This window comes from Kwoniella pini, chromosome 2 (genome assembly GCF_000512605.2).
Source record: "Kwoniella pini CBS 10737 chromosome 2, complete sequence".
NCBI lineage: Eukaryota > Fungi > Basidiomycota > Tremellomycetes > Tremellales > Cryptococcaceae > Kwoniella > Kwoniella pini.
In genome coordinates this window covers 1,412,007-1,439,810 of record NC_091717.1, presented here as the reverse complement: position 1 = coordinate 1,439,810, position 27,804 = coordinate 1,412,007, and the positions used below count along the sequence as shown (strand labels likewise).

At 42.1% G+C, this 27,804-nt stretch overlaps 7 protein-coding genes across 7 annotated transcripts; 2 read left to right on the top strand and 5 right to left on the bottom strand.

The window, feature by feature from the left end:
- Nucleotides 1-1,935: 1,935 nt before the first annotated feature.
- On the bottom strand, nt 1,936-2,979 carry I206_101870 (uncharacterized protein; the record flags this gene model as incomplete). Its single annotated transcript, XM_019158734.1, has 3 exons — nt 1,936-2,360; nt 2,502-2,834; nt 2,964-2,979. The coding sequence occupies 3 exons, from the start codon at nt 2,977-2,979 to the stop codon at nt 1,936-1,938; spliced, it is 774 nt and encodes a 257-aa protein (XP_019008480.1).
- Nucleotides 2,980-4,296: 1,317 nt separating this feature from the next.
- Nucleotides 4,297-6,456, bottom strand: I206_101869 (uncharacterized protein; the record flags this gene model as incomplete). The annotated part of the gene is made up of 18 exons (XM_070202467.1): nt 4,297-4,305; nt 4,370-4,386; nt 4,445-4,471; nt 4,532-4,649; nt 4,727-4,735; nt 4,807-4,824; nt 4,878-4,952; nt 5,014-5,038; nt 5,091-5,131; nt 5,187-5,242; nt 5,326-5,395; nt 5,462-5,549; nt 5,606-5,740; nt 5,799-5,956; nt 6,015-6,089; nt 6,147-6,206; nt 6,260-6,319; nt 6,394-6,456. 18 exons carry the CDS (start codon nt 6,454-6,456, stop codon nt 4,297-4,299), a joined length of 1,104 nt encoding a protein of 367 aa, XP_070058568.1.
- A 288-nt stretch (nt 6,457-6,744) lies between these two features.
- On the bottom strand, nt 6,745-9,401 carry I206_101868 (uncharacterized protein; the record flags this gene model as incomplete). The annotated part of the gene is made up of 18 exons (XM_070202466.1): nt 6,745-6,777; nt 6,830-6,854; nt 6,916-7,069; nt 7,121-7,158; nt 7,222-7,302; nt 7,361-7,630; nt 7,695-7,900; nt 7,959-7,993; nt 8,041-8,136; nt 8,188-8,284; nt 8,337-8,501; nt 8,569-8,614; nt 8,672-8,770; nt 8,834-8,884; nt 8,957-9,038; nt 9,112-9,129; nt 9,196-9,259; nt 9,357-9,401. 18 exons carry the CDS (start codon nt 9,399-9,401, stop codon nt 6,745-6,747), a joined length of 1,605 nt encoding a protein of 534 aa, XP_070058567.1.
- Nucleotides 9,402-9,957: 556 nt separating this feature from the next.
- On the bottom strand, nt 9,958-15,098 carry I206_101867 (uncharacterized protein; the record flags this gene model as incomplete). The annotated part of the gene is made up of 39 exons (XM_070202465.1): nt 9,958-10,014; nt 10,098-10,114; nt 10,182-10,208; nt 10,268-10,400; nt 10,465-10,482; nt 10,536-10,610; nt 10,667-10,691; nt 10,748-10,788; nt 10,851-10,906; nt 10,964-11,112; nt 11,170-11,304; nt 11,364-11,482; nt 11,537-11,569; nt 11,627-11,695; nt 11,750-11,809; nt 11,863-11,879; nt 11,946-11,988; nt 12,057-12,157; nt 12,206-12,259; nt 12,328-12,353; nt 12,415-12,430; nt 12,484-12,559; nt 12,618-12,642; nt 12,697-12,853; nt 12,917-12,954; nt 13,085-13,090; nt 13,140-13,334; nt 13,390-13,607; nt 13,675-13,719; nt 13,774-13,865; nt 13,927-14,023; nt 14,080-14,238; nt 14,312-14,351; nt 14,416-14,514; nt 14,573-14,620; nt 14,718-14,799; nt 14,860-14,877; nt 14,938-15,013; nt 15,072-15,098. The coding sequence occupies 39 exons, from the start codon at nt 15,096-15,098 to the stop codon at nt 9,958-9,960; spliced, it is 2,769 nt and encodes a 922-aa protein (XP_070058566.1).
- A 974-nt stretch (nt 15,099-16,072) lies between these two features.
- I206_101866 (uncharacterized protein) lies at nt 16,073-18,885 on the bottom strand (the record flags this gene model as incomplete). Its single annotated transcript, XM_070202464.1, has 13 exons — nt 16,073-16,449; nt 16,539-16,617; nt 16,672-16,824; nt 16,920-16,957; nt 17,017-17,155; nt 17,235-17,306; nt 17,448-17,589; nt 17,663-17,831; nt 17,893-18,065; nt 18,128-18,207; nt 18,284-18,645; nt 18,720-18,784; nt 18,851-18,885. The coding sequence occupies 13 exons, from the start codon at nt 18,883-18,885 to the stop codon at nt 16,073-16,075; spliced, it is 1,884 nt and encodes a 627-aa protein (XP_070058565.1).
- Nucleotides 18,886-20,888: 2,003 nt separating this feature from the next.
- I206_101865 (uncharacterized protein) lies at nt 20,889-22,938 on the top strand (the record flags this gene model as incomplete). Its single annotated transcript, XM_019158739.1, has 5 exons — nt 20,889-21,280; nt 21,377-21,562; nt 21,640-21,836; nt 21,920-22,060; nt 22,118-22,938. The coding sequence occupies 5 exons, from the start codon at nt 20,889-20,891 to the stop codon at nt 22,936-22,938; spliced, it is 1,737 nt and encodes a 578-aa protein (XP_019008485.1).
- A 2,582-nt stretch (nt 22,939-25,520) lies between these two features.
- Nucleotides 25,521-26,792, top strand: I206_101864 (uncharacterized protein; the record flags this gene model as incomplete). The annotated part of the gene is made up of 2 exons (XM_019158740.1): nt 25,521-25,532; nt 25,626-26,792. 2 exons carry the CDS (start codon nt 25,521-25,523, stop codon nt 26,790-26,792), a joined length of 1,179 nt encoding a protein of 392 aa, XP_019008486.1.
- Between the last annotated feature and the right edge of the window lie 1,012 nt (nt 26,793-27,804).

Below are 27,804 nucleotides of genomic sequence, written 5' to 3'. Positions count from 1 at the left end.
ACAAGATGGATGCTTGACGATGAAAATTTAGGACTGTGAAATATAATCGCGACGAAGGAAAGAACCCAGCTGACTGTTACTATAGCAAGAAGATCGGGTCGTAGCTGTACCAAAGCAAAGGTAAGTTACCAGGCGTTTCGTTTTCATCCGAATTCAATAACGTTTGTCCACAGGAAGCGCCACTTCCATCTCGATCCTCCAGACCTTATATTGTCTTCTCCCCAAGATCTCTGAACACAAAAAGAGAGAACAAGCACTGAAGGCGGTCTTCAAAGTTGGAAAGTGGTCCAGAAATGTATTGCCTAATGCGCTCTAAGAAACGGGGAGGGTGTGAACGAGTACCAACCCGATGTGAGTAAATGTAATGCTTATGCCCCACCGGGTGTTATCGATATCCTTCGTATTAAGAGCAACTTATGACCTTAATCGACCTTCTCTCTGCCGAGACTTCTCACTTGAGACCGAAAGCATTTCAAGTCAATACTGTTCTGATCAATGGTAAAAGTCAGCTGCGGAGCGCAAAATCCAAAAAGTATCTAGCTAAAGGGTTCATAATGCTATATGTGGGACACTGGGGACTGCTCATCAAGGTGAACTTTGTTACTTACCCGTTCATATCTGCTGTTGACAGTACAGTTTTCAGGCTTTTGATGACACAGGAGGACAAGAGGATATCACATTTCGTCTCTCCAGGACAGACGAATTACGTCGTCAAGGTTCCTTAGGTATTGATATGACCTTGCTCACGTCAAAGAATAAACTCATCCTGACTTATGATACTGTAGGCTTCCCATTGCGATCGTAGCCAGCGGATCCTGAAGGCGATCAAAGCGGAAAAATCGAAATTCTGCTGACATCCAAGAGGATCAGGCTGATTCGTTTGCGAATGTAATGGTCCACCGTAAGCTATTCATTCACGCAAGAAGGAAGTCAGCACTGATAATCTCGCTACTTCAAATCCCCCCAATTGGTCGATCCTTCTCAACATCTCCAGTATATCCGTTATAAGTTGCGATCTCGCTCATCCTCTCTAATGTAAATCACGCGCAAATCTGTCATCAATGTGTTCAATGAGATTGACATCGAGGAAGTGAAGGGCAAGGTTCCCAAAAGAGCTAGGATCGCCGAAATACGTTCATCTTCGGTATATAATCTAACGAGCGGAGGATCGGTTCCAACAGAGGGTAGTGGACGGGACGAGAACTGGCAACTTATCAAAGAAGGGCAAAAGAGGAAGTCTGCAGAAACTCAGGAGGAATTTTCGAAGGGGAAGCACGCTAGGAGAAAAAGTGATACCCCGGATGTGAAAGCTCTTGTTAGTCGAAGATGATTGAAAAGAAGATCCTGATCGAAGTTGACAGTGTAAGCTGTATCAAACCGGTTCCTTTCGATCAGCTTACTTTTTTCTCCTCTTTTGATAGGTGATCGATCAGATTGCCGAAGTAAGTTAGTCTGTCTGTTTCTTTTCTCGCGATTGCCAACTCGATTTGTTGTAGCTCGAGAATAGAGGTATCACCAAGCAAATCCAGTTCCCACTTGAGCAGATAGGAGCGAGCAAGAACCAATTTAGTAAGAATTAGTACGTAAGTATTAGTTGTTGTGAATTATCTATCATCGATTATGTCATGCCATGTATGAATTGTATATCAAGCATCAGAGGCTTTTGTTCAGTTTGCCAAACCCTATTGAGTGAACAGATATTCGTAAAAATGACATCTCGTATAAAAGCGTAGAAAATGTACGTCAAATTCGTTAATTGAGTATTTCCAAAATTTAGAATATTCTCAAGATAAGAAATACAAAATATATCTGTATTTTATTTTATGAAATGATGAAAATAAGCAAAAAAGAAAAAATAATCTAAAATGTCCATATAATGTTAAATCGAAAACACGAAAAATTAAATGAAAAAAAAAAAACGTAAAATGGTAATTCTCATAAAATTAAAGAAGTTTCTTCAACTAAACCTAAAGTTAATCCTAAATTACTCCAAATATGCCAAGAACCTAGTATTAAAATACAGAGTAATAAAATCATTTTAATTTGACTTCTTTTATTACGTTTTTGAAATTGTTGTTGTTGTTGTTGTTGAAGTTGTTGAAGTTGATTTGATGATGGAAAAGTATTATTATTATATGATCCTAAAAACTTTAAAATTGTATTCAAAAATTTAGGTTTTTCATTATTACCATAATCATGATCATAACCATAATTGATTTTTGAAGAATAAGATAATTTAATTTCTTTTGTTTCACAAAAAGAAGAAGAAGATGGAATTGGAAGTGAACATGGTGCTAATAATACTACTTGTTTTGGAGGTGGTGAAGGTAATCTAGGAGTAGGTTGTCTAGGTGGTTCAGCTATGAATAGGTTGGGAGAGTGAGTTAGCGAGGTAATAAAGATGAGGAAAGTCATAGAAACAGTAAGAAATTCAGAAAGTAGATATGGGAAGAAGCAAAATTACATCGCAAAACAATGAACAAAACATCCTGATTACTCACTAAGGACAATTCCAGGTACTTCCAAGCTCATTTCTCCTACATCACATTCTTCATCTTCTGTATCTTCACCATTTATACCGACTTTCGAGCGAGGTTCAGGTGTGAATACCATAGCTCCCATTATGATCTTAGGCGTACTGGGTGTTTTAGGCGAAGAGTAAGAAGAAGAAGATTCGGTTGAAGATGTACTACTTGTACTTGATCTTCTTGTTGGAGTTTTTATAGATGAGTAAGATGAACTAGGTGGACTAGTAGGAGAACCGGGAGAAGTAGAGAAATGAGGTGAATAGATTGGAGGTGGTGTACAAGGAGAATTGAAATCGAGATGCAGACCTTTCAGATTGTAGAACATGACATCAGCTATATGGTTTTCTGAACATACCGATATATTGCAGCGCGATAGGTTCCATGTAGATGAAAGGAATGAGATTTGGCTTGATTTATTGAATAAAGGAGACTTACGAGGTCTTTCGGGCATGTTGATGATGATATTCCTTTATCACTGATGTACAGGGATGTGAGTTTTATTGTTCTGATTGACCAGACGTCGAACAATCTTTATATAAGAGGTGTACCAATCGCTTTTCGGTGCTGGTTATTAGAACCAAAACCAGTCAATATCCGAAGGTGTGACACAAGTTATTGAAGACAGGATTTATATCTGAGATTGTGATTGTTCACTAAAGAGCGTTATGTTATGATATATCCGTGAAAGAGTGTGATCTTTGAGTTGATCTTGAGTATAGATTGAAAGGTGAATTCAGGATGACATGAATATCCAATTTGCGGAATTTATCCTTTATACGTTCTAGAACCGTCGTGATAGGTAGATGCGCTAAATCCTACTGAAGTACTAATAAGCTGTGTTATCAAAGATCTAGAAATTTGGGACCGTGTGTATAGTAGGACAAGGCGTTAATTGATCGAAAGTGGGGCTGGCGGAAAGGCAGAGCAGAATGTCGAAAGGATAATTTCACACCGCCGGGAAATGAGTGTGAGTGTGTTTGGGTGTTTTGGTGTTTGTTTATCTGTTGTTCGAAGTCGAGGATAAAATCATCGATCGTCTTGAATATGCGTTTCGAAGTCGTTTCAGATACAAAATACTATTAAAAATGAATGTGGCATCGATATTCTCTCTAAAGTGTAAATCGAAGTTTGAAGGAAATGAAAGATATGATAATTGGGACTGAGCTGAACAAAATCGTTACCAGCAATTTTTCAACTATCAATGATAAAATAAAATCTTGAATATATACAAAATGAAGCAATGTTGTTCAATCAATATGATGAAATGTAGTTAATATTCTCATGATGATTCTCATTGATCTGCTGCATATCAGAAACTAAAGTTGTTTTGTTTATTTCACTTTTAAAGTTTTGATTTTCGATATATGACCCATCCGATGGGATAACGTCATTTTCTTTTGTGAAAAGAAATAAAAATCATTCTCGTCTCCTCATGCTTACCCCCTTTGACCGATTGCTCCTCGTTTTAGATGCATGGAACCATATTCTTGACTGATTGCATGCATTCGTCTTACTTACACTTCATCAGAAAGCATACGTTTCGACTTGCGATCAAACTGGACTGTTTAGCAGTAGTAATACAAATTTGAATTTCGTTACGCGGCGAATCCGCTCAAGTTGATAAAACTGCATAATTTTGATCTGATATTATACAAGAAAATCGCTAGGGACTGATGTCAGAAAACTATACGACAATTCTGATCTACTTTGAATCATGATCAAGAAGGAATGAGTATGGGAATTCGTTGGTGAGTGACTTGCGGTCCCATCACATATACTGCAATTCGGGGAATTAGAGATCACTTCGTTCATTGCAGGAGGATGTAAGATAGGTTACTCACCCACATCACAGAATTGACTGGGGATCACGTCGATCATTAGCTGCCAAACTCGAGATACAATGCAAAGGGACTTACAGTCTGGGGACTGTTCTAATCTTCGGTCTACAATGGATGAGAAATATAAGTACAAGTAGTCCGGGTTGATCTCTCGGACCGACTCACATAACTGATTAGGATCGAACGCAACTTCAACACCGCCTGTAGAAGTGGTCCTGATCGATTCTACCTCACTACTATCGTCGGAAGGATAAACGAAGTCCCGGCATTTCCATGCAATTAACTGAGTCAAACAGGACTAGATATCAGTATACTAATTTTATGGGACACTTAAATGAACGCCAAATTCAGGTCACTCACATCACTATACTGTAATTCAAGGGTCACAGATCGCCCTTAGCTTACCACCATTTGGTTGCTGCAGATTGAAAAACACTCACGTAGACCACCGGGATAAGCTTCGGAAGATCAATCAGCCTTCTTCATAATTAGAGGGTAAGAAATCACTTACCGATACTGCTTTGGTGCACCTAGCGTAGCTGTAACATAATTTATTGCAGAGATCCTGCATTTGATCGGCGGAGAACTGCATGAACTCTGTTAAGCGTTCATACGTATCCAGCCAGTCCCTTTGCGAATGAGCTTACATCGTTCTCGTCGGATAAAACCACACTAGAATCTTTATCAGCTCTTGCTCAAGTGTCACCGCGCCCAGGATGCTCACTAATGGGTCGGCTTAGCAGTCCCTTGGAGTCCCGCATGGGCCTTCAACATCCCAATGTATCAGCACCACTGATAAATCGCAGAATGTACTACTTACTTGTAGATATAAGTCGAAAGCGTAAGGATGCGTTACTCCGCTATCAACACATGTACCTACAACAAATAATCAAAGAATCAAAACTCAGATTCTTCAATGAGCGCTTCGCTATAGGCATCAAAGCGGTGGGATGACTTACCAGCAAGGAGATTTCCGGTCTTTTGGTCGGTATCTTTTTTGGCGTTCGAGGCGAAGAATCGCATCTGGTGCTAGGATTACGACAGGGGATCAGCTGACACGCCATATCTGAGCCCAGGACCAGAACAAACACTTGCCCTTTTTGCGCAGATTATCATGGTGACCTTTGGCCGGTATTTGGTATCAAGCTCCCTAAAAGCTTGCTTGATACGGTCTAGCTCGATGCTAAATTACTTGTCAGTTTATCGCCTTTGGGCTTCGTAAACTCTCGCATCACTCACGTTGCACACTGGTCATATTGGCCTTCAGAAACACCATCTCTAAAGAAGAGAATCTTTTGGGGTCTATTTCCAGTCTTCTTTTCGGAAAGCCTGATGTGATCCTTCATCATGTTGGTTAAGTCCTCAATCATCTCTCTTCAACAGAGAAGAACATTTAGCGTAAACAGATAGTGGAGCAGGCCCTAATGCTTACCTTCTACCGGTTTGCAGCCTAATGCAAGGTACAAACATACTGTTATCACCATTGATGGCAGCCGTAGATACCGCGATTGAGGGCTGAAGAGGCCTGCTCTTTGAAGGTGGTGGCGGATGTGTGACGTCTGCTCCCACCAACATGGTGGTCTTGTTAATCTGCAAGCTCGAAGCCGGTCAGCTCGGAGCAAATCAGCTATAGATTGATGCGACTGACCGACAGGGGTATCGCGACTTCATGGGTGACACCACCGAGCTTCGAGTGTATCTTCATTGCGACGTTACTCAGGTACTAAGCGAAATCTCAGAGCACTTCCAATTACATCTTTACAATTCACATGTGGCTCACCATGCTCAAACCCTTCTCGTTTCCGGATTTCGAAGAGAGCATAATTTGGGTGACAACAGGCTAAAGCATACGAAACTTAGCTCCTGGTTTGCAAACGATGCGAGAGAGCTTACCTTTTCGAGCTCGTTCGTAGCAATCCTCTTGATATCCTGGTATAGTCCAGGCTCTTTCCTCTAGAAAACAGATAGGTCAGGTGACAGCAGCTACACCTGCATTTCTGCCGCAAAGCTCAATCCGGTGGACTTACTTTACATATCACGATGATCAGTTGGGGCTGAGGCTGCTTCGGACCTTCACCTTGGCAAGCCATTTTCGCTGCTCGGCTCAGGGAGCCCGAAATGTCAAATCTTTTGCCATGAATGATCGGTGGCGCTTTGTTCTTAATAATACAGCCATGGTTCTCCAAGGAGCCGGTCAGCCTGCTAAGGGTCAGAAAGAGCTGCGCACCGGATCCTACAACTTACTTCTTGACTAAGTTGTCTACAGTATACAAACCCTGACATCAGGACTCAAGCTTTTTCGTGTACGACTCTGATAACCCGGCAGAGTACTCACCGATTGGATCATTTTGCATGTTATTGTCCAAGGATAAGATAGATCAAGCTCTCAAGTCTTTGTTCGCTTTTACAAACTAAGAGTACAAGTAGTTAGTGCATGATTTCGAAGTCAGGGAAGCGACTGACCTTGTGTCTGTTCAAGCCCCATGTCCTATTGCCCAAACGCAACCCTAAGTATGAGCGCCCACTTTCTATACATCGCAAGGACTGACCCATAATTCGGCGATGCGAAGGATCCTTTGTATCTGACCTCTGGAGGATCTAGGATTCGAGCATTCACTTCCATCATGAAAGGACTAATTTCAAGACACCAGTCCTTCAATCTGGGCAATGAAGAATAATCTAGCTCCTGTCGCCATTTCATGACTAACCAATTATCAGCTTTCACTTGGCCAAATAATGATCGTGTACACTTACTTGAAGCTTTTCTCTCTTCAGGTCGCTTAGCAGTAACTCTATCACTTGGGATCAGCCTTCATCCGTTCATCGCTATCTCGAAGAAATCCGTTGAGACTTACTTGATCATTTCAGCCGTTTGCGATGAGCTGACCGCGGTGAAGGGTATGCCGTTGAAGTCAGTCAGTTTGACCAACTCCATACTGGAACAAGTCAGAAAACCGTGTTAGCCGCCCTCTGTAACATACAAAATCCACTTACGGGTAAAAGGAGTATTTGTTATTGTCCTTATTTTTATCCTTGTTTTGGCCGTTATTGTTGTCTTTAATTTTTTGCTTCGGTGTGCCCTTATGCGCTGTACGAACAAGAGGTAGGCAGGGATAACTCAAAGTGATATTGTGAACCTTTTTGTAAAAATCTGTCACCGAGATCATCGTATCCTGACCACCGTCTGGATTTGCCATTTTAAATAGCAACTCATTAGCATTCTTGTCGGTTAAACCATCAATCTGCAAGGGTTGGTTGCTCTGACTGCAGAGATATAATCCGTCAAGCAAAAGACGCAATAGTAATATCGGAAAAAAGTAAGACTGACCGGTGAGTTAGGTTAAATCGGGTACGATTCAAGAGGATCTCGAATTGCTTTTTCTGCTTCCAGATTCCATCTACCAGTAACTGCGAGTTCCCTTGGGTGTTTCCAGCTGCGCCCCCTTCACCTCGATTACCTCTGTCGCCAGCTCTGTACCCACCCCGTCCACGCAGGCCACCACCTCTGCCGGAAACAATTTCTTCCAAGATATTCTGATTCAATGGTGAAATCAGCAATTCCATGTTTGAATTTACTGGGTGCCTGACTTACAATGAGAATGTTGGGCTTGAAAAACGGCCCGTAGGCTGCATTCATCTGGTTCAGTTGTCAGCAGCTACCCGTAATGGGCTACTAACCTGAAGGGCTGCTTGACCACTTTGTGTGGGGATGACAGACTGAATGAAACCATTTAAGATCCTCCCTCCGTCACTCATCTCATTGAGATTCTCTGTAGCATGACTTAGCGTTAAGAAAGTCAATGACCATTGAAGCGACTAACCAAGAGTGAAGAATCTTCGCCCCTTTCCCCCTTTCTGGAGATATCGATCATACAGATCTTGACGGAGTAAAACGTTGATTGCCGCTTTTGCGGCAGCCTTTAAACAATCGGTCAGTCTCGTCTCAGACACATCGAGCTTTAGAACTCACGACCATAGCGCTCGTTGCCTCATCATAAACTCCACCTTGACAATATGTGACGAGACTGTGAAGGTCAACCTCGCGAACCAACTTAATGGTACATTTAAACGTATTAGCCTGCTTCTGTTTCTCAGTGGTAGCCGTTGTGTCCGGCAGCTCGATCCGAATGGTGACCTATCATCAGATGACTCGAATCAATATTACAATATCGAGTGAATTCAAACGTCCTTTTGTCGCTTACAACAGGATTCGACAACTTCAATTTGTAAGGTGTATAGAAATTACTCCTGTGAAAGAAGATATCAGTAGGATGCCAAGCAAAAGCTGACATAGATCGCACTTACTGTCGATCGAAGCTAGCGGCTTCAAGATCTCGCTTGATATGACCAGGGCTCTTCGCGCAGAGCTGCTTCCAGATCTTCCAACTGAGTTCTCGTCCAGCCCTAAACATGGATGATGGCAATGTCAGCCAACGACCCGATGTCCACAATTGGGATAACACTCACTTTAATTCTCCTTTGGATTTCACTGCTTTCTCAATCAAGATGTCGTACTGACTGCATAATGCACATCCTTCATGTTAGCTCATTATGATATTATGATGCTGTAAGTGGGATTCTTGTACGTACTAGATGATCATCGATTTGCGAGTGACGGTAATGGGGAACACGTTCGCATGAACAGTGATTTTCCTGCCTTCGACACCGAAATCTGACACGAGGATAATGGCGATATTTTAGCATCACCGGAAACATTGAGGCTGTAGGCAATATGTAACACTTACTTGGTCTAGCCATACAGTCTAATTGGTACGTATGAAGATTCATCAGTCAATGATCGATTGGGAGCTGATGCGAGAAACACTTACTTGCGAGATCGTCTCTACTGTCGGTCAAAGCCAGATTCGACAGAGTTGTGTTGATTCCTTCCACCTATTCACAAAGTATCAGCCTTTTGCTTTTCGTTTATTGAACAGGAATCTGCTCTTGAAATGTACAGATGAAATCTCTTCGAGAGATTGTCACGTACCTCTTCTATCCCAGAGGTTTGCTGATTATCATTATTACTCGCCATATTGAGTAAGTGACTGATTCTGCTCTCGGTATCGACCTGCTTAATCTACGACAGACCAACTACAAATCACAAGACAAACTCTGGTAACAAGCCTATATTGTGAAATCTGACAATACCACTGAGTGAGAAATGAAGTGAAAGAGAAAGGGTTAAAATAAGGATACCACTTTATATGTATCTGATCAGTTGAGTATGTCAGTGTCGTTACACGTTTTGATGGTGAAGAAGTTTTAATATTATTGTCCTTTTGAGTATCCGTGTGTGTACCTGAATCTCATTACAACACGAGGCCATGTCACCTTTGTTCGATCAATCAAAGGAACTCATATCATACTCTGATAGGGTCTAAGCTTTCTCCCGACCAGCCTTGTTCGGGCTCAAAAAAGATAAATGATGAAGATTTCCGACAACATTGAAGCCTGCCTGACAACGTGAGCCGATGTTACTGTTATACATTTCATATTGCGCTACCTAGATTATGTTACCGCCAAAATCATCTATTCTTTAACTATTTACTATTGTACAAAGAACTATCTCCACGAACGAGTGTTTACAGTTATCTTGGGAGTCGAGTGACTTGAACAGTGGAACCAGGTTCGGAAAGGGTTGATACCTGAGATAGCTGCGAGTCGTATTACATGTACTGCAGAAACAATGTCAGTTTTGACTTCGCATATGAACTGATTACAAACTTACCCAAGCGACCGAGTTGACTACAAACAGAAAAACAGTCATGATCAATTAGCCAAATACCCAATCATTATACTTCAAATCACGTACAATCAGGATCATTCTCGATTCTTCGTTCTGCAAACCGCATACATTAGCTGTTGTCAAGCATGATATAATGCTAACACTGTACTCACTGAGTCGAAGCGGGTCAAAGGTTGCCACCGCTGTTTGTCCCCCTGATCCGGAAGAAGGAGCAGTAGAAGCGGTCTCGGTCAAGTCCTCATTGTATACCCAATCTCTGACTTTCTCAGCAACGATATCAGAATACTGGATGGAGTCGGGCATACGTCAGCGGAGATCAGTAGGCACTAGAAGTCATACAAGCACTTACATATGCAACCGGAACAAGCTATGATGAACATTATATCAGCTTCCTTCTCTGTCGCGAAGGAGGTCACTCACGCTGACTGATCTTGAAGCTCTGGAATAGGTATAGCAGAGATCGTTGATAAGCTTTTGCAGTTTATCGGGGGAATACTGACGTTGAGTTCAGTTATACATTCGTATGCGATAGTCTAAGGGGATCAACTCACTTTGTTCTCATCGGCAACCACGACACTATCGAATGAACTGTTAACTCTGATACCAGGCCAATACGAGCACAGGTAACTCACTAATGCGTTGGTCGGGCAGTACCCTGAAGTCCCGCGTGGGCCTACACGTAATCTATCAGTATAGTCATCTTTTTACAGCCGGACTGAAGTTTTGACTAGTCACCTGAAGATAGAAGTCATGAATCATGGGCGAAGTAACTTTAGAATCGACAATCGTACCTGTCCCAGGATTGCGATGAGTCTAGGATGTTCACAATTATAACACTTAGAGCTTACCAGCAGGAAGATTTCCAGTCCTGTCCTTATCGCTTTCGCCAACGGCGAAGAAGCGCATCGCATGCCTTTTCGCACAGATGACGAAGGTAATTTTCGGCATATATTTGGCGAATTTTCTCGCTGCTCGCTTTACAGCTTCGACCTCGTATCTAAAATATGGATCATAAATATGCAGCATACCAGGATTTAGGCAGGGTTTGACTTACTCAACGCATTGACCGTATTGACCCTCTGAAACACCATCTCGGAAGAACAAAATTTTCTCGGGCTTGGCCTTGGTATTTTTCTCGAAAGCAATGATATGATCGTACATCATATTCTCAAGGTCTTGTATGATTTCGCTGCGAGTGTGTTACTTGGTCAGCATTGTTATGATTGTGCTGAATGACTGCTAGCTTACACTCGTCCCTCTTGAAGTCGTATGGCAGGCGCGAATTTATTGTTCTCGCCGTTAACAGCGCAGACAGTGACTGCAATTGAGGGTTGGATGAGACCGCCTTGTGGGGGCGGATGGGTTACCTATACAGTCGAAGTTAGAAGTCATCATAATATCACTTTCCTTGATCCGCTCACATCGGCTCCTATCATCATCGTTTTATTATCGATCTAAAATCCGTGAGAGATCAGCGCAGATACTAGTATCGGGATACGTTGTCCACTTACACCGTGAGCTACCTGATGCGTGACACCGCCAAGCTTGACATGTATCTTCATGGCGACGTTGCCGCAGTACTAAAGGGCAAGGGTAAGCGTAATGTTGCGTCCAAAGGAGAGTCCATTGCATACCTGATCTAAACCTCTATCACTCTTGATCTTCTGGGATTGAAGACATTGCGTGACCACGGGCTATGGGCGCGAAATCAGAACAGGCGCATGAATATGAGGCCAAATCAACGCACCTTGAGAAGTCCGTCAGCTATATGGAGGAGATTGCAGACATCAATGAGTAATCAACGGCGGAACACTATCGAAACGAGCTCACCTGCTTGAGCTTTTATGGTTTTGTACATCTGAGTATCTTTCCTCTGCGATAATGGGTATCGTCAGTCAGTCGCAGGTTACCGTTGGGAACCAGGGTGCAATGTCGACTCACGGGCATTATGACAATAATTAGTTGAGGATTGGCCTTGGACTTCATGTAAGCTTTTCGAGCAGCCTCTTGCAGACCAACCTTGATCCCAGTGCCATTTCCAGCTGGTAGTGACGTCAGTGTCAAGTATTATACAAGCAAAGCGTATTCACCTTGATTTGGATTCCATCGGAAACAATCTGGTTGTCGGTTTTCAACTACGCAACCTATAAATATCGGCTCAGCGATACGTTATCGGGATATCGCGGATGGGCAAAAGTAGTTTTGTACTAACCGTAAGCGGCCAGTTGATCAACAAGGCTGGTGAGTTTGAATTTGTCAGCTTGAATACATCATATAAGAAGACCGTGAAGTTACACACAATGTGACAAATTTTTCTGTTATCACATGACATCAGCAGGGTCATATATAAAGGGTACTGTCAACTCACGAAGATCTGCTTCGCCACATCTCTCGTCAAAAGAGACTACGGACCATGACTTGAGCGGCTTCCCGGGTTTGGTGAACTTCAAGAAAAGGGAAATCAGCTCCAATCATCCGTTCCACAGAAGGTGGACAACTTACCTTCACATTCTTCAAATTCCATGAACTACAGTTTACTGTCAGCTTTTTCCGTCTATCCCGTTTTTGGTTTGGTACATACCCAAAGTTGGCTCTCATACTCTTGTTGCCGCCGTACAATACGTTGGGAGGGTTGAGGACTCTGGCAGGAATCTTCATCATCTGATCGTTGACTTGAACTCCCCAGGCTTTAATCTTGGGTAAGTTGCTGTAATTAAGTCTTTGTCGCCATGCGTTGACTACATTCGCAGGCGGGTTGATCAGCTGGCTGAGCACATAACTCATTCTTTTATAGAACTCACTAGCAGCTTGTCTTTGAGGAGGAGGTTTTGCGGCATGTCTAATGATGTGTAGAGTTGTCAGACCAGGTGCACGTCAAAGCATTCCAGAATAGAAGACTTATCTCAGCCGTTTGATCGGAGGTCAATTTGAGCATGGGGATCTTATGGAATGGCTCGAGCTTGACAAACTCCATGCTGGTAGGTTGTCAGCTTGATAACCGTCAGGGAGGCTTGATTCACTCACGGGATGTAATTGTTCTTCCCGTATTGGACACAAGGAAGTCGAGGACGAGTGACTTGTTTATTGTAAATTTCCTTGTAATATTGAATGATGCCAATTTGTCGATCAGGTTTGCCATCTTTGCCTGAGAGTGTAAATTTGAGAGCTTCGGCTGGCTGAGTGGTAATCTTATTGATTGAGAATATTCGATCGGAGTTTCTGAGTACAATCACATATCAGCTTGGCTATTTCTGAATGAGCTCAAATGAGTTACCTGTGAGTGACTCTAAATTTCGCAGTCTTCAGGTATTCATTGACCTTTCTGATTTGCATGGGCTGGAGATCTTGAATGGCTGGGACCCCACCATTGCCTTGGCGAGGAGGAGGTCCACCTCTGCCACCACCTCTTCCACCTCGATCAAAACCTCTACCACCCCTTCCACCTCCAAAGCCACCTCCGCCGCTCATTCCAAGAAGTCGAGCACATACGTCCTGTGATTATAGTCAGATTTAGGGTACTCGTTAAATTGAGGAGTATGTCACTAAGGATTCAGCTTACAGGCAGCATTCCAGGTTCAATGAACGCAGAGTAAGCTGTGTCGATCTGAACGATACCTCGTCAGTCGCCTAATATTGATAAAGAGAGATGGAGTCTTACTTGAAGAGCGGGGTGCTCCGACGAAGTCCATCTGAAAGATTGCTGAAATCCTCGGTAAAGGATACCACCGTTCGAAAGAGGCTCCGAGCCCTCTGCAGATAAATTCGTCAATCAACGCATTCCACGGATGTGTTGCAAGTACGATAGAGTTACCCTCAGTAAAGAATCTTCGACCAGCAGCGCCGGACATGACGAATTGCTTAGCAGGATCCTGTCGGAACAGGATATTCATAGCTTGAATGGCTGTAAGCTACAACAGGAAGTCAAGTCAACGCGATATCGAGTATTCGCGAAGATGTAGCTTACCATCATTTCACGCGTTTGCTCACTTTGCTTAGTACCGCGACAGTACTCTTCAATGATGGAAAGATCGATTGTGTTGACAGACTGGATGATGACTTTGAATCTTCGCTTATCGTCCTTGGGGTCTTTCCCATCCTCCTTCAGAGAGACAATGATCTCAGTCTATAAAGTCAGGGGATGTAGATTGTCAGTTGAAGAAATTCAAAGTTCCTGACGAGTGCTGGTGATCACATACGCTTGTATCAGGGAGAGGCACTGGAGTGTAAAAGCTCTTTCTATATCACAAGAAAGTGTAGTAAGATTAGCATCACATCGTCTGAAGATAATTGAGAAACGTACACTTGGTCATAGGCGGCTGCGTCAAGGGACTTTCTAATATCGCCTTTAGCTTCAAGAACCATTTGATCCCACACAGCCTGGAGAAGAGCTCGTGGTTTCCTGAATTTCCATGATTATTAGCTATGTGGAACATTGACCGATCAAGATGATCACCTACTTCTGATTTGCAACCTTTACAACGGGGCTGATATCGATGTCATAGTGACTATGGCAGAAAATCTTGATTAGTCGAGGTAGTCGAGGTAACACCAGCGAAAGGTGTTGTGACTGAGAAAGACAAAGTTCATATACACTTTACTTACATGATTGTATTTCCTTGGCTTTTGAACTTCGATAAGAACATGTTGGCATTGACTTCGATAGCTCGTCCGGCGGTACCATAGCCTATGTAGTAGCGTCAATGATAAGTCAATCAATTTTCAGCCATGATACCAATTGACCTACCAGGTCTAGGAGGACAACCTGTAGTACAACAACGCATTCATCAGCATATTTTCAAGATGATATAAGGACTCAGCGAACCATCAAGAGTTTCTTGCATCCCTCTTCTGGTTGCGATAGACAGATCCTGCATTCCTGAGACGAGGTCGCCAGCGGTCTGAATAACATACATCAGCTTTAGGGAAGAGATGCGATGAATTATGTCAGAAACTCACAGCAGTACCGGTTTCTTTAGGCGGCATTTTGAAGGAACTTATTGTGTTTGGGTGCTGACGAGACTGTTTCTGAGCAATCATTGACCGAATATAAGGTAAGGAATTAAGAGAATTGAGAGGAGTTAATTGCAAGTGAGTATAAGCGGTAAGACGGGAAGGGTAAGAGAAGGAATGACTTACTTAATGATTCTAATTTGGTGCTGAAAGTGAATAAAGAAGTAAAAGAAAGTGAGTGACTACAAAGTCAGATTACAACTTTTGGTTGAACTGTTTAATGTTCAATGAGCAATGAACGAGATCGATGAATGATAATGACTTACGATAACGGAAAGAAACAATGAGAAGCAGGGAGTGGTCTCTACAATTTCGATAGATGAGATTTTTCTGAAGGGAGAAAAGGAAAAGGTGAAAAGGAAAGAAAAGATAAATCAGACTTGTTATATATAAGTAAAAGTTGAAGAGAAGGAAAATTGATTTATGGAAAATTTAGAAGTCAAAGAAATCAAGCCTGTGGGTTTTTTAACCGAGTACGCGTATAATATTACCCCTAACGCACAGATCACCACTGTCATATGAGTGAGAAGAGTAAACAAGTCAACAATGTTCAAAGGACGTATGTACTCTATTCCTAGAATGATGATGATGATGATGATGATGGTAATGAGCTGATTGTCAGTTGATGGGTGATTCAACTTTAGTGTAATCTAACTTTAAGCGGCGAAGTGCGAAACTCAGGTGTTTCATCTTTAATTATGTGTAATGATTTACTTATTTTACCCTGAAATTACAAAAGTTTAGATAAGACAAGATATTATCGATTATTTGATCAGCGTTGTTGCGAAAAAGGGGCAATTTTAACGAGATTCTGCTTAGAGATCTTGCTTCTCAGAAACTATTGACCATCCCATTGTACCGAACATTGAGGCAACCAACTGCATGAGTACCTCATATCTGTCGTTCAAGCTTCTCCAACGATCACTTTATGCATGTTCGTAGCAATATCAAGCAGCCTCAGCAATCATTCCTCTCCACCTTCTTTGAACTTCCACAGCCTCTCTAAAAATCTTATATTTAACATCTAGTAATTTCCTTTCAGCATTTCCATGTTCGTCAGATCTAGGATCTACTCTCTTTCCAGGGAAAGTCATTGAAACCATAACGTCCCATAATCTATCTTTATCATTTTCTCTAGCTTTCTTAGCTTCTTCCTGACTTTGAATCTCTTTTCCTTGTAATTCTACTGAAATTGAATGTGCGTATTTACCCAGCATCGCTGCACCAAGTACTACAGCTGCTGAAGGTTGTGGTGGGATGATGACTGGCATTTGAAGGACAGTAGAAAGCAATCTCATCAATGGTCCGTTCTTCGCTTGTGAACCTATATACCCATGACATCAGCTGACTATCATCTGAAGCAATGACTGACAAAAGGGTATGGTCAATTCTGAAACGAATAAAAACACTCACCACTCATGTAGATCGAGTCAATCTTATGTCCCTTGGCATTCATCTCGTCGACTATATGTCTAGTTTGAAGTGCGATTGCCTGTTGTATGTATGCGTCAGCTGTATTCTGGTCTCAGCGAACGTTTCAGCTCACCTCGAGAGTAACGTTGAACTTAGCAGCCAGATCACTCAAACTATCATCTAAAGTAAGACCGACAATAGAACCTTTCATCCTTGGATCGGCAAGAGGAGATCGATTACCTGGAAAGAATTGCGACATTGGAATTAATTCGACACGAGGAGATTGCTGAGTTTATCACATGATTGTAGCTCACCATGCTAAGGGAAAGTAACCATCGAGTCAGCTTTGCGCTCCAAGGTATGCAGGACAGATAAACTTACCAAGTCAGGGTAAAAATGTAAATCCTTAGTCAAATGAGCTAATCCATTGATAACAATCAGCCCTGACCAGTCCATGGGAGGAACTTTATCAACATACTCAAGGTAAGAGCATTTCGTTCTTTCAGCATCTCATCTAATCTATCACCCAAAAGTTCGAATGTACTCTTGCCTGTCTTCTTGGAAAGTTCAACAAGTTTAGGGTAAGCAGGATGGGTTTGCATCATGAAGTCAATCAGCTAAGTGGATAATATCAGTATCAATAAACCCAACCCATCTCAGTCTTGAATCAAGACATATATTGCGACATGGACTCACTTGACCCGTCGACGATTGTCCTCCTTCGTTCATCCATAGACCAGGGAAGACTGCATCTCTATAGGGTCCCCACTGTGTACAGTTGTTTCATCAGCCATCCAATATGGTAATGTTGCTCTATCGAAATAGCTGTACTCACGACACTGAATGCAAGACATCCATTAGCGACCATTTCTCAAATATGTAGAATCGTAAATGAACTCACCCTGGTACCAAGATACCTTCTTTACTCTGAGCGATATGACATGTACTCGTACCAGCGATGGCAGCTAATCTGGAACTGGCATCTTCGAGAGTTGGTTTAGGTTGGTCTGCACCCGCAGCAGCAGCGACAGTCCCAATCCATCCAGCGTATCTGAATACCAGGAACCATTAAGCTCACTGTATGAATCAAGCTCAACATGGCCGCTGAGGAAAAAATGGCTTACGCATCGATGACACCACTTCCGACAGCAGTGCCTTCCACTAACCCCAAAGACTCAGCAGCGGCTTTGCTCAATCCCTTTCCGACCGGTTGACCAGCAGTCAGTACCAAACCATTCTTTCCTGGTATACCACCCAATTGTTCGAAATCGTTCTCAACCATTTGCTCGAGTCCTGGAAAATCAGGTGAAATTTTTCAGCTTATATCCGCAAGTAATTGGGAAGCGGAACGTACCAATCTTGTTGAAGAATCTTGCCGACCACCCATCTTGACTGATTTCTTCTTTTCCACCATCACACTCATGTACCATCTTAGCGCCAGGAGGTACGAAAGAGCATTTACATGTTAAGGAGCATGCTGATCTGGCTAAGGAGGTGGTAGCGTTGTAGGTCAACCAGTCTGGTAAGCTGGTCGGAGTATGTATCAGCTACTATTGTTCCAAGCGGAAAGACTTGCGAAATTGGCTTACTCGAACAACATAGAATTTTTGAATTTCTCCTCATTCATATGTTTAGACAACCAAAGAGTTTTAGGGATTTCCATTTCAAGCTAAATCACGATATCAGCTCTCGTTCCTGGCCTTACTCTGTATAGTACAGCAGCTATAAACGAATCTGAAGCGTACACTCATAGTTTTTCCAACAAATCCTAAAACTCCCTCTCCAGTAGCATTAATCTTTTCAGCTTCTTCTTCAGCTCTATGATCTGCCCATAAAATCACATTCCATTCTCCATCTTTACCTAAATTCTCATCACGTTCATCTTCTTCGGTAGACCCTGTTCTAGAGACCGAAATTGGTTTACCATCTTTGGAAACTACAGCTAAAGAACAAGTAGCATCGAATCCTATTCCTTTCACTTGTTTTGGGTCTATACCTGATTCAGCTAAGATTTTTTTACAACATTTGGAAAGAGATGACCAGATATTCGTGGTTGATTGTTCGAAAATTCTGTGGTCCGTTGGTGATCTATGAGTGAGGGTGGCCTCTGCATTGAACAACGTGATACACGTCAATATTTTTAAAAGCCATTTCCACAGCTTGGACAAGAGGTTTACCCACCTGAATGCTCAGCTATCAATTTTCCGTTACTGTCTACCAGACAAGCTCGACCCGATCCGGTGCCGCTAGATATACGAGGATTATATTAACTGATTGTACCAATTTCAGAACTCGAGAGAGAGCTCACTTACACGTCAAACCCAATGTAATAGTCAGTTTCGCTCATTTTAGCTACTTGATTCCCTTTTTTGCTTTTCTGGAATATAGTGTGCTTTGAGAATAGTTCCAAGAAGTATCTTATAAGTGAAGTATTGACAGGTTTGTACGAGTCTAGACAAAGGGATAAAATCTGGTGGCTTATGCATTTTTTATTTCCACAAAGAAAGGAAATATGTTCGCTCCACCACAAGAGTAAATTCAGATTCGGGCCCCACATCATGTATAACATCTCATATTGTTAAAAGGGTCTTGGGCGCCTGTCCTGATTCTGCGTCTAGCGTCTATGCTTATTTCTCGGTTATCGGTACGATTATCCCGCTTTTCAACAGATTTAGCGGATGTCATTATCTGTCTGAATAGGCTTGCGGCAGATCAATTTGCATGATATTCGCCGCCTAACCAGGATCGATCGCAGTTACCAAATATGGTGCCTTCCTTCTCAATCTTTGGCTTAAAGTTACACTTTTTTGGTGCATCAAATCAATCCCCGCAGATCAGTGACTAAACCGCAGTCTCGTCATTTGATCATCACGAAAGCCAAGGTATTTTTACGATACGTTCAAGAGTCTTTGTACCTTTAAATATCGACGCAAAAGGAAAATTAATATCGTTTCATACCCTTGACATATGATATAATTTGTATTGATTGATCCTTACGCGGGGATCCGTGCGGTAATGAATCTCAGATGTCTCACGTTGTCATCATCACGATCGTTTTTGATGATCATTGAGTCTCACAAATTACAATGTTGAGTATGTATATATATAGTCATGCATACCCAGCTGCAAGTTCATGAATGATTATGGAAGAATTTGCCACCTCAAGCATAACGAATCGAAGGCATATATATCAACAGCTTTCTAACCCCAGAAAATCACGTTTTAGCATTTGATCAATTGAACCCGAATCCAAAAACCCTGAAAAGACAAAACGACGTCGACGCGACTTTATAAGCAAAAATCAAAAAATCACTCCGAGCGAGAATAGGAACTCGTTACAGAAATCACATTAACCCTCGATCAACTTCTCCTTTCTCACAATACTAGGGGGTACAGAAATCAAAGATCAAGGAGGTTGTGCAGATAAACACAGTGGATAGTCGATCAATACTTGGCATCTTTCATAGATAATTCAGGATTATACCAAAGTCCACGTTCTTTAGTAACTTCGGACAAAAGATCTCATCAGTTGGACATCAAAGTAAATCTTAGTGTATTTAACATTTTACGCAGTTGAAACAAACTACGCTTTCCTTTCGCAGATTCATTAAGCCTTCTTCTTTTCTATAATCCTGATTTACCTTTCATATCGGTCTTCTAAACCAGGTCGTTGATTTTAGTTTCTTTCTTTAGCATAATAATTTGATTCATCTTGAAACGTTTTTTCTTTTCCATTTATTGTTCTTCAATTATTTTGGCAGGTCCAAACGTCCTCAATTCTTGTTGATCAAGAATACGACAAATCATACTCGCTGCTGGACAGTCAACTGAACCTGAAAACTAGTCTTGACGATTTAGTGAAAAGATTTTGGATTGTCTAGGAACAAAGTCATTGTGAGTTATATTTATCTTTCTCGCCCTGCGATTGTGTGTATACATAATACTTGTCAAACCCTCCTTTGGATTCTCATACTTGACCGAATGCCAAGTCCAAGTACGCGCAGATTTGAAACACCTTTCATGCCACTTAGCATAATTCGGTCTGCCCATATCATCTTCAATTCCAATCCAATCTTGTCTATGATAGTACCGCTTCTTACATCCTCCTTTTAGCACTCTCTTTATCCTTTCTCCCATTTGTGATCATCCTTAGCCATCTATCAGCCTCCTTATGTGGTCTTTGGCTTGCCTGCCAAGACCTTCGTACTTTCGCTCGCAGCTCAAAAGTAGGGTCTATAACTGACCTTTGTCACTCTTTCAACCAGAATCAAAACTCCGCTCAGACTCTTCAATCTTACACGAGCTGGCTTCTCATCTTTACTTTCTAACAGCAACTCATCCTCTTTTATGATGTTGATACCCCTCTTACTTCTCTCGACAATCCCTTTATCCCTTGCTCATCCTCAGCCAAAACCTATCCCAGCCGAACCGACACCTTTAGTTGCTTCTAAGAGAGGTATAACAGCATCCCTATCCCACGGAGCAGGTACTGTCAGACGGGCGAAAGGCTATGCCAACGCTAAGAGGGATACTGTACCTCCTCAGCGCCTAAAACATCGCCAAAAGAGACATTCGTCTTCGGTCTCGAAATTAGAGATAAGGGGTGATGATGAGGGTTTACCTCCTAGTTGGCTACTTTGGGCGGGAGCGAGAGTGGACTCCAAGTACAATGCCGGAGCTGGTGGGTTTTCAGCTGCTTATGCTAAGGCTTTGACTAGAAGGGCGAGTAATGGGGATGTCCAGTAAGTGTCGCGTCTATCCATACAAAGGGGTTTCCTAATCCAAGATGTAAAAAACCTAGGCGAGATTGCGCTGACACGATGTTGCTATTATGCCAGACTTACAAACCATAACCTCGATACATCTTACTCTGCGACCATCGATGTCGGTACTCCCTCTCAAAGTCTAGACATTGTATTAGACACTGGTTCTTCGGATCTTTGGGTAGCTTCTCAAGATTGTACAGATGGCGCGTGTATAGGTATGACAACGTACGATACTGCTTCGAGTACAACAAATGTCAAGTGAGTTGATTCCGTTGAGGTTTTATTGCTCGATGGTCTTAGTTGTACCGCAAGCTGACACAGGAAGTGCATTTTAGCCTGACATCAGCTTTTTCGATCGAGTATGGTTCCGGTACTGCTGCTGGATCACTCGTACAAGATCTGGTCACCCTTGGCGGATACTCGGTAGCATCACAGACTTTTGCTTCTTGTGATGAAGTTAGTTCAGGCTTGTTGAGCAGTGGTGTTAGTGGGATCATGGGTTTGAGTTGGCAAGCATTGGCGTATTCCAAAGGTGAGTCATTATCACTACACCCTGCTTTGGCCTCTTAATAGCTGTAGCGAACATTTAAGCTGACAATTACCGCCATATCATAGCTACGCCGTGGTGGTTGACCCTAGCAAAATCCTCTTCATGGTCTGATCCCCTTTTCGCCTTCCACCTCGCTCGTTATAGAAATGTAGCAGGTGCCAGCTCCATCGAGACCGATGGTGGTGTGGCTACTTTTGGCTTCTTGGGTAAGCCAGATTTCGACCGATGGCGGTGGACAGGATAGCTTATTTTGCTGCCAACAGACTCCTCCCTTTATTCTGGCGATGTCACATACGTTTCTGTATCCGGTAGCGCACAATACTGGCAGATTCCAATGGCAAGTATGAAGATGCAAGGCGAGACTGTTTCTCTCGGATCTTCCAATATGGCAGCCATCGATACCGGAACAACCCTTATCGGTGGTCCTGAATCGCTTATCCAAGCTATCTACGCCAACATACCAGGATCCGAACGAATGACTGGATCGTATGCTCCTTATTTCGCCTATCCTTGTTCTACTACTGTAGATTTCGAAATAACTTTCGGTGGATTTACGATCAAGATCACCGATCAAGATTTCAACCTTGGAAGATATACCTCAGATACAACGATGTGTACAGGAGCAGCATACGTACAAAGTCTCGCTTCTACTTCACCTGTTCAATGGATTGTGGGTGATGCCGCTTTGAAGAACACATATACGGTCTTCCGATATTCTCCTGCTGCTGTTGGTTTTGCGAATCTAGCAGGTGCTGTCACTTCCTCAGAAGCCGCTCAATCCACCACCATTCCCGATGCTTCGGCAATCGCAGCTTCCACTGCGCCGGTTACTACTTCAGGATCAGTCGCTTCTTCAAGTAAGGCAACATTGACAAGCACAGCAGCGGCGATGACTAGTCAAACTGCTTCGGCGGAAGCTCCTTATGTGGTTACAGCTACAAGTACCGTTGAAGCATCGGAAAGTGAAGGCTCACAATCTGCATCAGCATCTTCAAAAACTTCAAATGCATCGAAGAAATTGAACATTATCAACATTCCGTCAATATCACTTATACTCCTGGGAATGGGTATAGTATTCTTGTAAACCTTCTGATGTGTATAGAAATAGAAATAAATATTCATCATGGACATTCCATCCCACTTTGCATAGCACCACTTCGTTTCACTTATTCCATTTGATCATAGATTTAAACGGGTTCTACCTTTCCAAAAGTGCATAAAATTCTCCCCGGTTTCTAACGAGCAAAGATCATTTATAGATGAAAGTGCATAGCATGTCACGTATATAAAGTCATATATTCATATAGTCACGTAGCATAGCAAGATAGTAGCATATGCATTGGTTTTTCGCTGGCGCTGTGATAACTGAAACCTAAGAACAAGGTTGAAGCTCATAACAATTGGATAAAACAACTACAATAATCATGCCCACGACATCAGCTTGAACTCATTCAGGTACCATCAAATTAGTGTATGAATATACAATACGATGACTCAACTTTCGTCACTGGCTTGACCTATTCTTTTCAGTGTCGAAGTTATTCGATAAATTCCTTCTTCATAAATGCATTTATCACGGACCAATTCCTTTTTTCACTTGATTTCTCTCTACATCAAAATCATCATATTCATAATCTTCAAAGTCTCCATAATTTTCCATAATTCCTTGTATCCGTCCATCTCTCTTCCGCAGCAGTCTCACCTGGAGGTTCAGCCGTCATCTTATAGAGAATGGCACCTAGAGTAAGTTCAATACGGTCGTAATACGGTCCTTTCTAATAATGGAGATATGAGCTGACTTTACTAAATCATGCGCAGAAGAAAAAGACCAAAATTTCTCCTAAATTCTCTCACAATAGAGACACCGCAGCTTCAATGCCCGAATCCGAACAAGTTCATCTCAACCTCAGCAAGAAGAAGAAAGCTTCCCTTCTTCATCTGAATCCCTTATCCCGTCTACCCAACGAAATCGTTAATCATATCTTCCACTAGATCTCTCACGATACCAAAACTCTCCTAAACTGCCTTTCAGTATCTTGGCAATGGTACTACGTTGGTTCACCCATACTCTGGCGTCACCTCAAGCTGACACCAAGGTCAAAGCAGACAGATAGCCAAGGAAACGAAAACAACCGTACATCGGACAAGTTAGAGCTGCTTCAATTTATCAAGCAAGGGCTATCCAATCATACTCTGCTTCATAGTGTCAGGGAGTTCAGTTTGGAACACCATCACCACGATTGGTGCCAAATCGCGAATGGTGTGGCAACTCTTCAACTTCCCAACCTGGAAACACTTCACATCATTCTCGCTCACAATGATCATGAGTTCCACCCTTTCCGAAAGAGCAATAAGACTACCCGAACACGTTATTGCAGACTATTGAAAGATTTGACGCCCAGAACGATCATAATAAGGTATTCTCCGGGAAGCCGGTCCTCAGATGCCCTTTCTTTCAACGGCGTACCAGCGTCAGTCTGGAATAATGTGGAAGAGCTAATCATGGTACCCAGAGAATGTTGTCTCGGCAGTGAAATGGCAATTCCGCTCCAATCAGAAACGGCATTGAATAAGCTCAAATCCGTCACAATTTACTTTTCACCCAATACATTCAAGTGCAGTTGTTTTTCCTCGCTCCAAACTCATACCGCATATATCTTTCGTCTTTTATTCCAGAAAAATGGGCTTAAAAATATTTCGATAAAGATAGCATATACTACCAAGAAGGCTTGGTCAGCTCTAATGCATCAAGAATACGTGGAAGCAATCCTTTCTGCTATCATGGACGAAGCTGCGAAGGCAGGATTTTCCCGACCCGACATCGATCTCAGATTACAGCGATTATCTTTTATCTCAAGGAAGTCTTCGCGAAGCGAGACTGAGAAGCGGGACCTTAACAGGTTGAAGGTTTTAGTTGAAGGAGGATAACTGAGCGCAAGAACTTCGATTTGGCTCGGTCTCTCGTTAACGGTCGTGAAGCCTTTGTATGTGAATTGGATATGTTCTGTATTTCATTATTGACATTTAGCTAGTATTTTCTCACCTCAAGCTCTTAAGCTATATAGTTGTCAATGTCCCTATCTAGATAGGCTTTATGTATATGTATAAACTCCTGCCGGTAGCTGTCCCTTATTGCAAATAAACGCCTGCTGATAATCTGTAAGATACACACTTCTTTGAAGCATAGAGAGGGATAATTGTACAAAGCACGATCCATCATTCAATTGATTGACCTTTCAGGAACAATTCTCTTCAATCAGACAGCAGTGGTACTCTCCGATTCTGAGAGTGATCACTCGGTGAACGGTAAATTTATCGGTACTCAATCACTATCTTATATTCTTGTTTTCGCCTTGTCGAGTCATGCATGTATTTCGTGATGTATGTTTGTCTAACAATAAGATCATTATTGAATTGGAATGTGATTTAACCGATCCCAAGAAAGGTCAATGCGCTTATGATGTATACACTCCGGTTGACTGGATCTTGGTCAGTCAACCATCCAAATGGGATTCAAATGAACACTCAATGTTAATATCCCTCTCTTCCCTTTTCGTCTCCCTTTTGTATTTCAAAAACCTTTGATATCGATTATCACAAAAAGATCAAGCACACGAAGAATTGCACAGCACATCCACACCATCGATCTTTGAGTTAGGATCTGCAATGGCACCTTCAGTAAGTACCTTCTCTGATTCCCCTTGCTTCGCGAGATAATTGTTTCATTATATTTTCTGATAAAAGCTGACGTGAGATCCATTTTATCTACAGAAAAAGAAAGTCAAAATTCCTTCTTCCACTAGACCTCGACATTCTAGAAGTATGCAGGCTGAAACTTCTCCGAAGACACCGACGCAGTTCATTAATCAATCTAACACTACCGCTGGAGCTCACATCTCACATTTGCCCTACGAAATCATCGATCATATCTTCTCCTACTTAGTAACCGACATCAGAAACCTTCTCAACTGTAGCACCGTTTCTCGAACATGGTATCAAGTTTCCTCTCCTCGTATATGGCATCATCTCACACTCTCACCCTTATCAAGTGGAAAAGATGATAACGGACAAGCATTCTCAAGCGGATTCATGAAAGACCATTGTCGTATTGCTACTCCTATCAAAGGTACCCAGTACACATTTGATGCCGTAAAGAAATTGACCATCAAACATCACGATCCTCAATGGTGTAAAGGTCAGAAGGGAAAGCCATCCTCATTTAGATTACCAAATCTTCAAGTATTGGAGCTCGTTTGTGATTCAACATGGAAGACGCCTGAATTTCATACCAGTCATCCAATCTCTAGGACACGCTATGGAGGTGAAGACTGTAGATTACTTCGAAACCTATACCCCACGAAGATTGTATTCAGAGGCTGTCATGTTCAGGTCAACCCTCTACTGATTCCCCACTTGCCTGTATCGCTATTCAGACATGTTGAAGAGTTGATCTTTATTTCTTCAGATTTCGAATACGTGAAGCCTGGTAGTAAAATGAGGATCGGCAGCCCGAAAATGCTGTTAAATTCATTGAGATCGATAACTTGGATATTCTCGCCTAAAAATGAAAACAAACCCTGTGTACCCAGCTTTGTTGAGGCCATGAAATTCAATGCTCAAGCTCTTTTCCCATTGGTCTTCCTGCTTGATCAAACGAAGCACATCCCTATCACGGTAGTCAATCCGGCTCAAGAAGGTATCCAACCGTGCGGCACGCGTGAGAGTGTTCACTCGATCAAGAATCATTTTTTCAAAAAGGCTGCTAAGCTGGGTCTCTCTGACGAGAACATCAGGGACAGGTGGAATGAAGTCAATCTGATTAGTATGGAAAATTGGGTCGATGATCACAGTAAATGGAATGGCATCCTAGACCGAGCTGAAGTCATGAATTGGAAGATAAACATAGGCATATTAAGTATGTTCCATATACAGGGTTAATACACGCCATCGTGTATCTGGCCAAAATACAAGAAGGGAAGTTACGTTCAAAAGGTCAGAAAATCATATTTAATGTGTGTATCGCTCCATTCATCGTTGTACTTATGATCGAAGCTATGTAAAATGTGTCATTTCATCAGTTCCATCATGTCAAGATCACACACGACAAGCGTCTTGCTGAAGATTTGTGCATATAGCCTGAATGGTTTCAATACAGCATTCTACTCCTCCTTTTTAACTTTCGTCATGCCAGCTGATCGGGGTCAAACCCCGAATGACGAGTTCGGACAGGTACGTCAAGTCTCTCGGCAAGACAGCATTCTCGCTTGAACCTCCCTCTTTCCTCACCAATTGATGCTGTAGAACAGTAAAGAGTATCAATCGATCAAAGCGTAATTAGTCTTTGGTGGCTTGATATGCTTTTTCCCTAGTTGTTTTGTCAGGCGGCACTATTGGGATGCGGGGTTAAACTTTATTCGGAGTATTTTATACTTTTACAAGATAGAATGTTTCATCCTGACTATTTGCTCGGATCTTTAGGGAATTCGCGTTTCAAAACAAAGTATATTACGCTAAATAATGTTTGTTTACATCTTTAAAAATTGATTGCCCTGAATTCACAATAAATATCACATCATCATCTTAAATTTAGCTATAGGATGGAACATTCGTATCATAAATTCCATAAAGACCAAGCTAAGACTTTGCGGAGTAATGGGTATGAAGAGTGCGGAATTCGGTATGAAATTTAGTATCAAGACTAAAAGAATCGTGCGTTTTATAGTGGTTTTTCGGGAAAGAAGGCGTTATGATCAATGCGTCATCATTCCACACACTATTGTGCTTTGAATGAGAATGTTCTGTGTATGTTGTAACATACGGCAAGAGGTGTAGCGAAAATTGTTTTTTGATTCATCAGTTTTATGATTGCTCCAAGATTGTGTCTCTTTACTAGCATCTCTGTCCTTTTCATTCAATAACAAAATATTGTAGTATTTATCCATCGCACCCA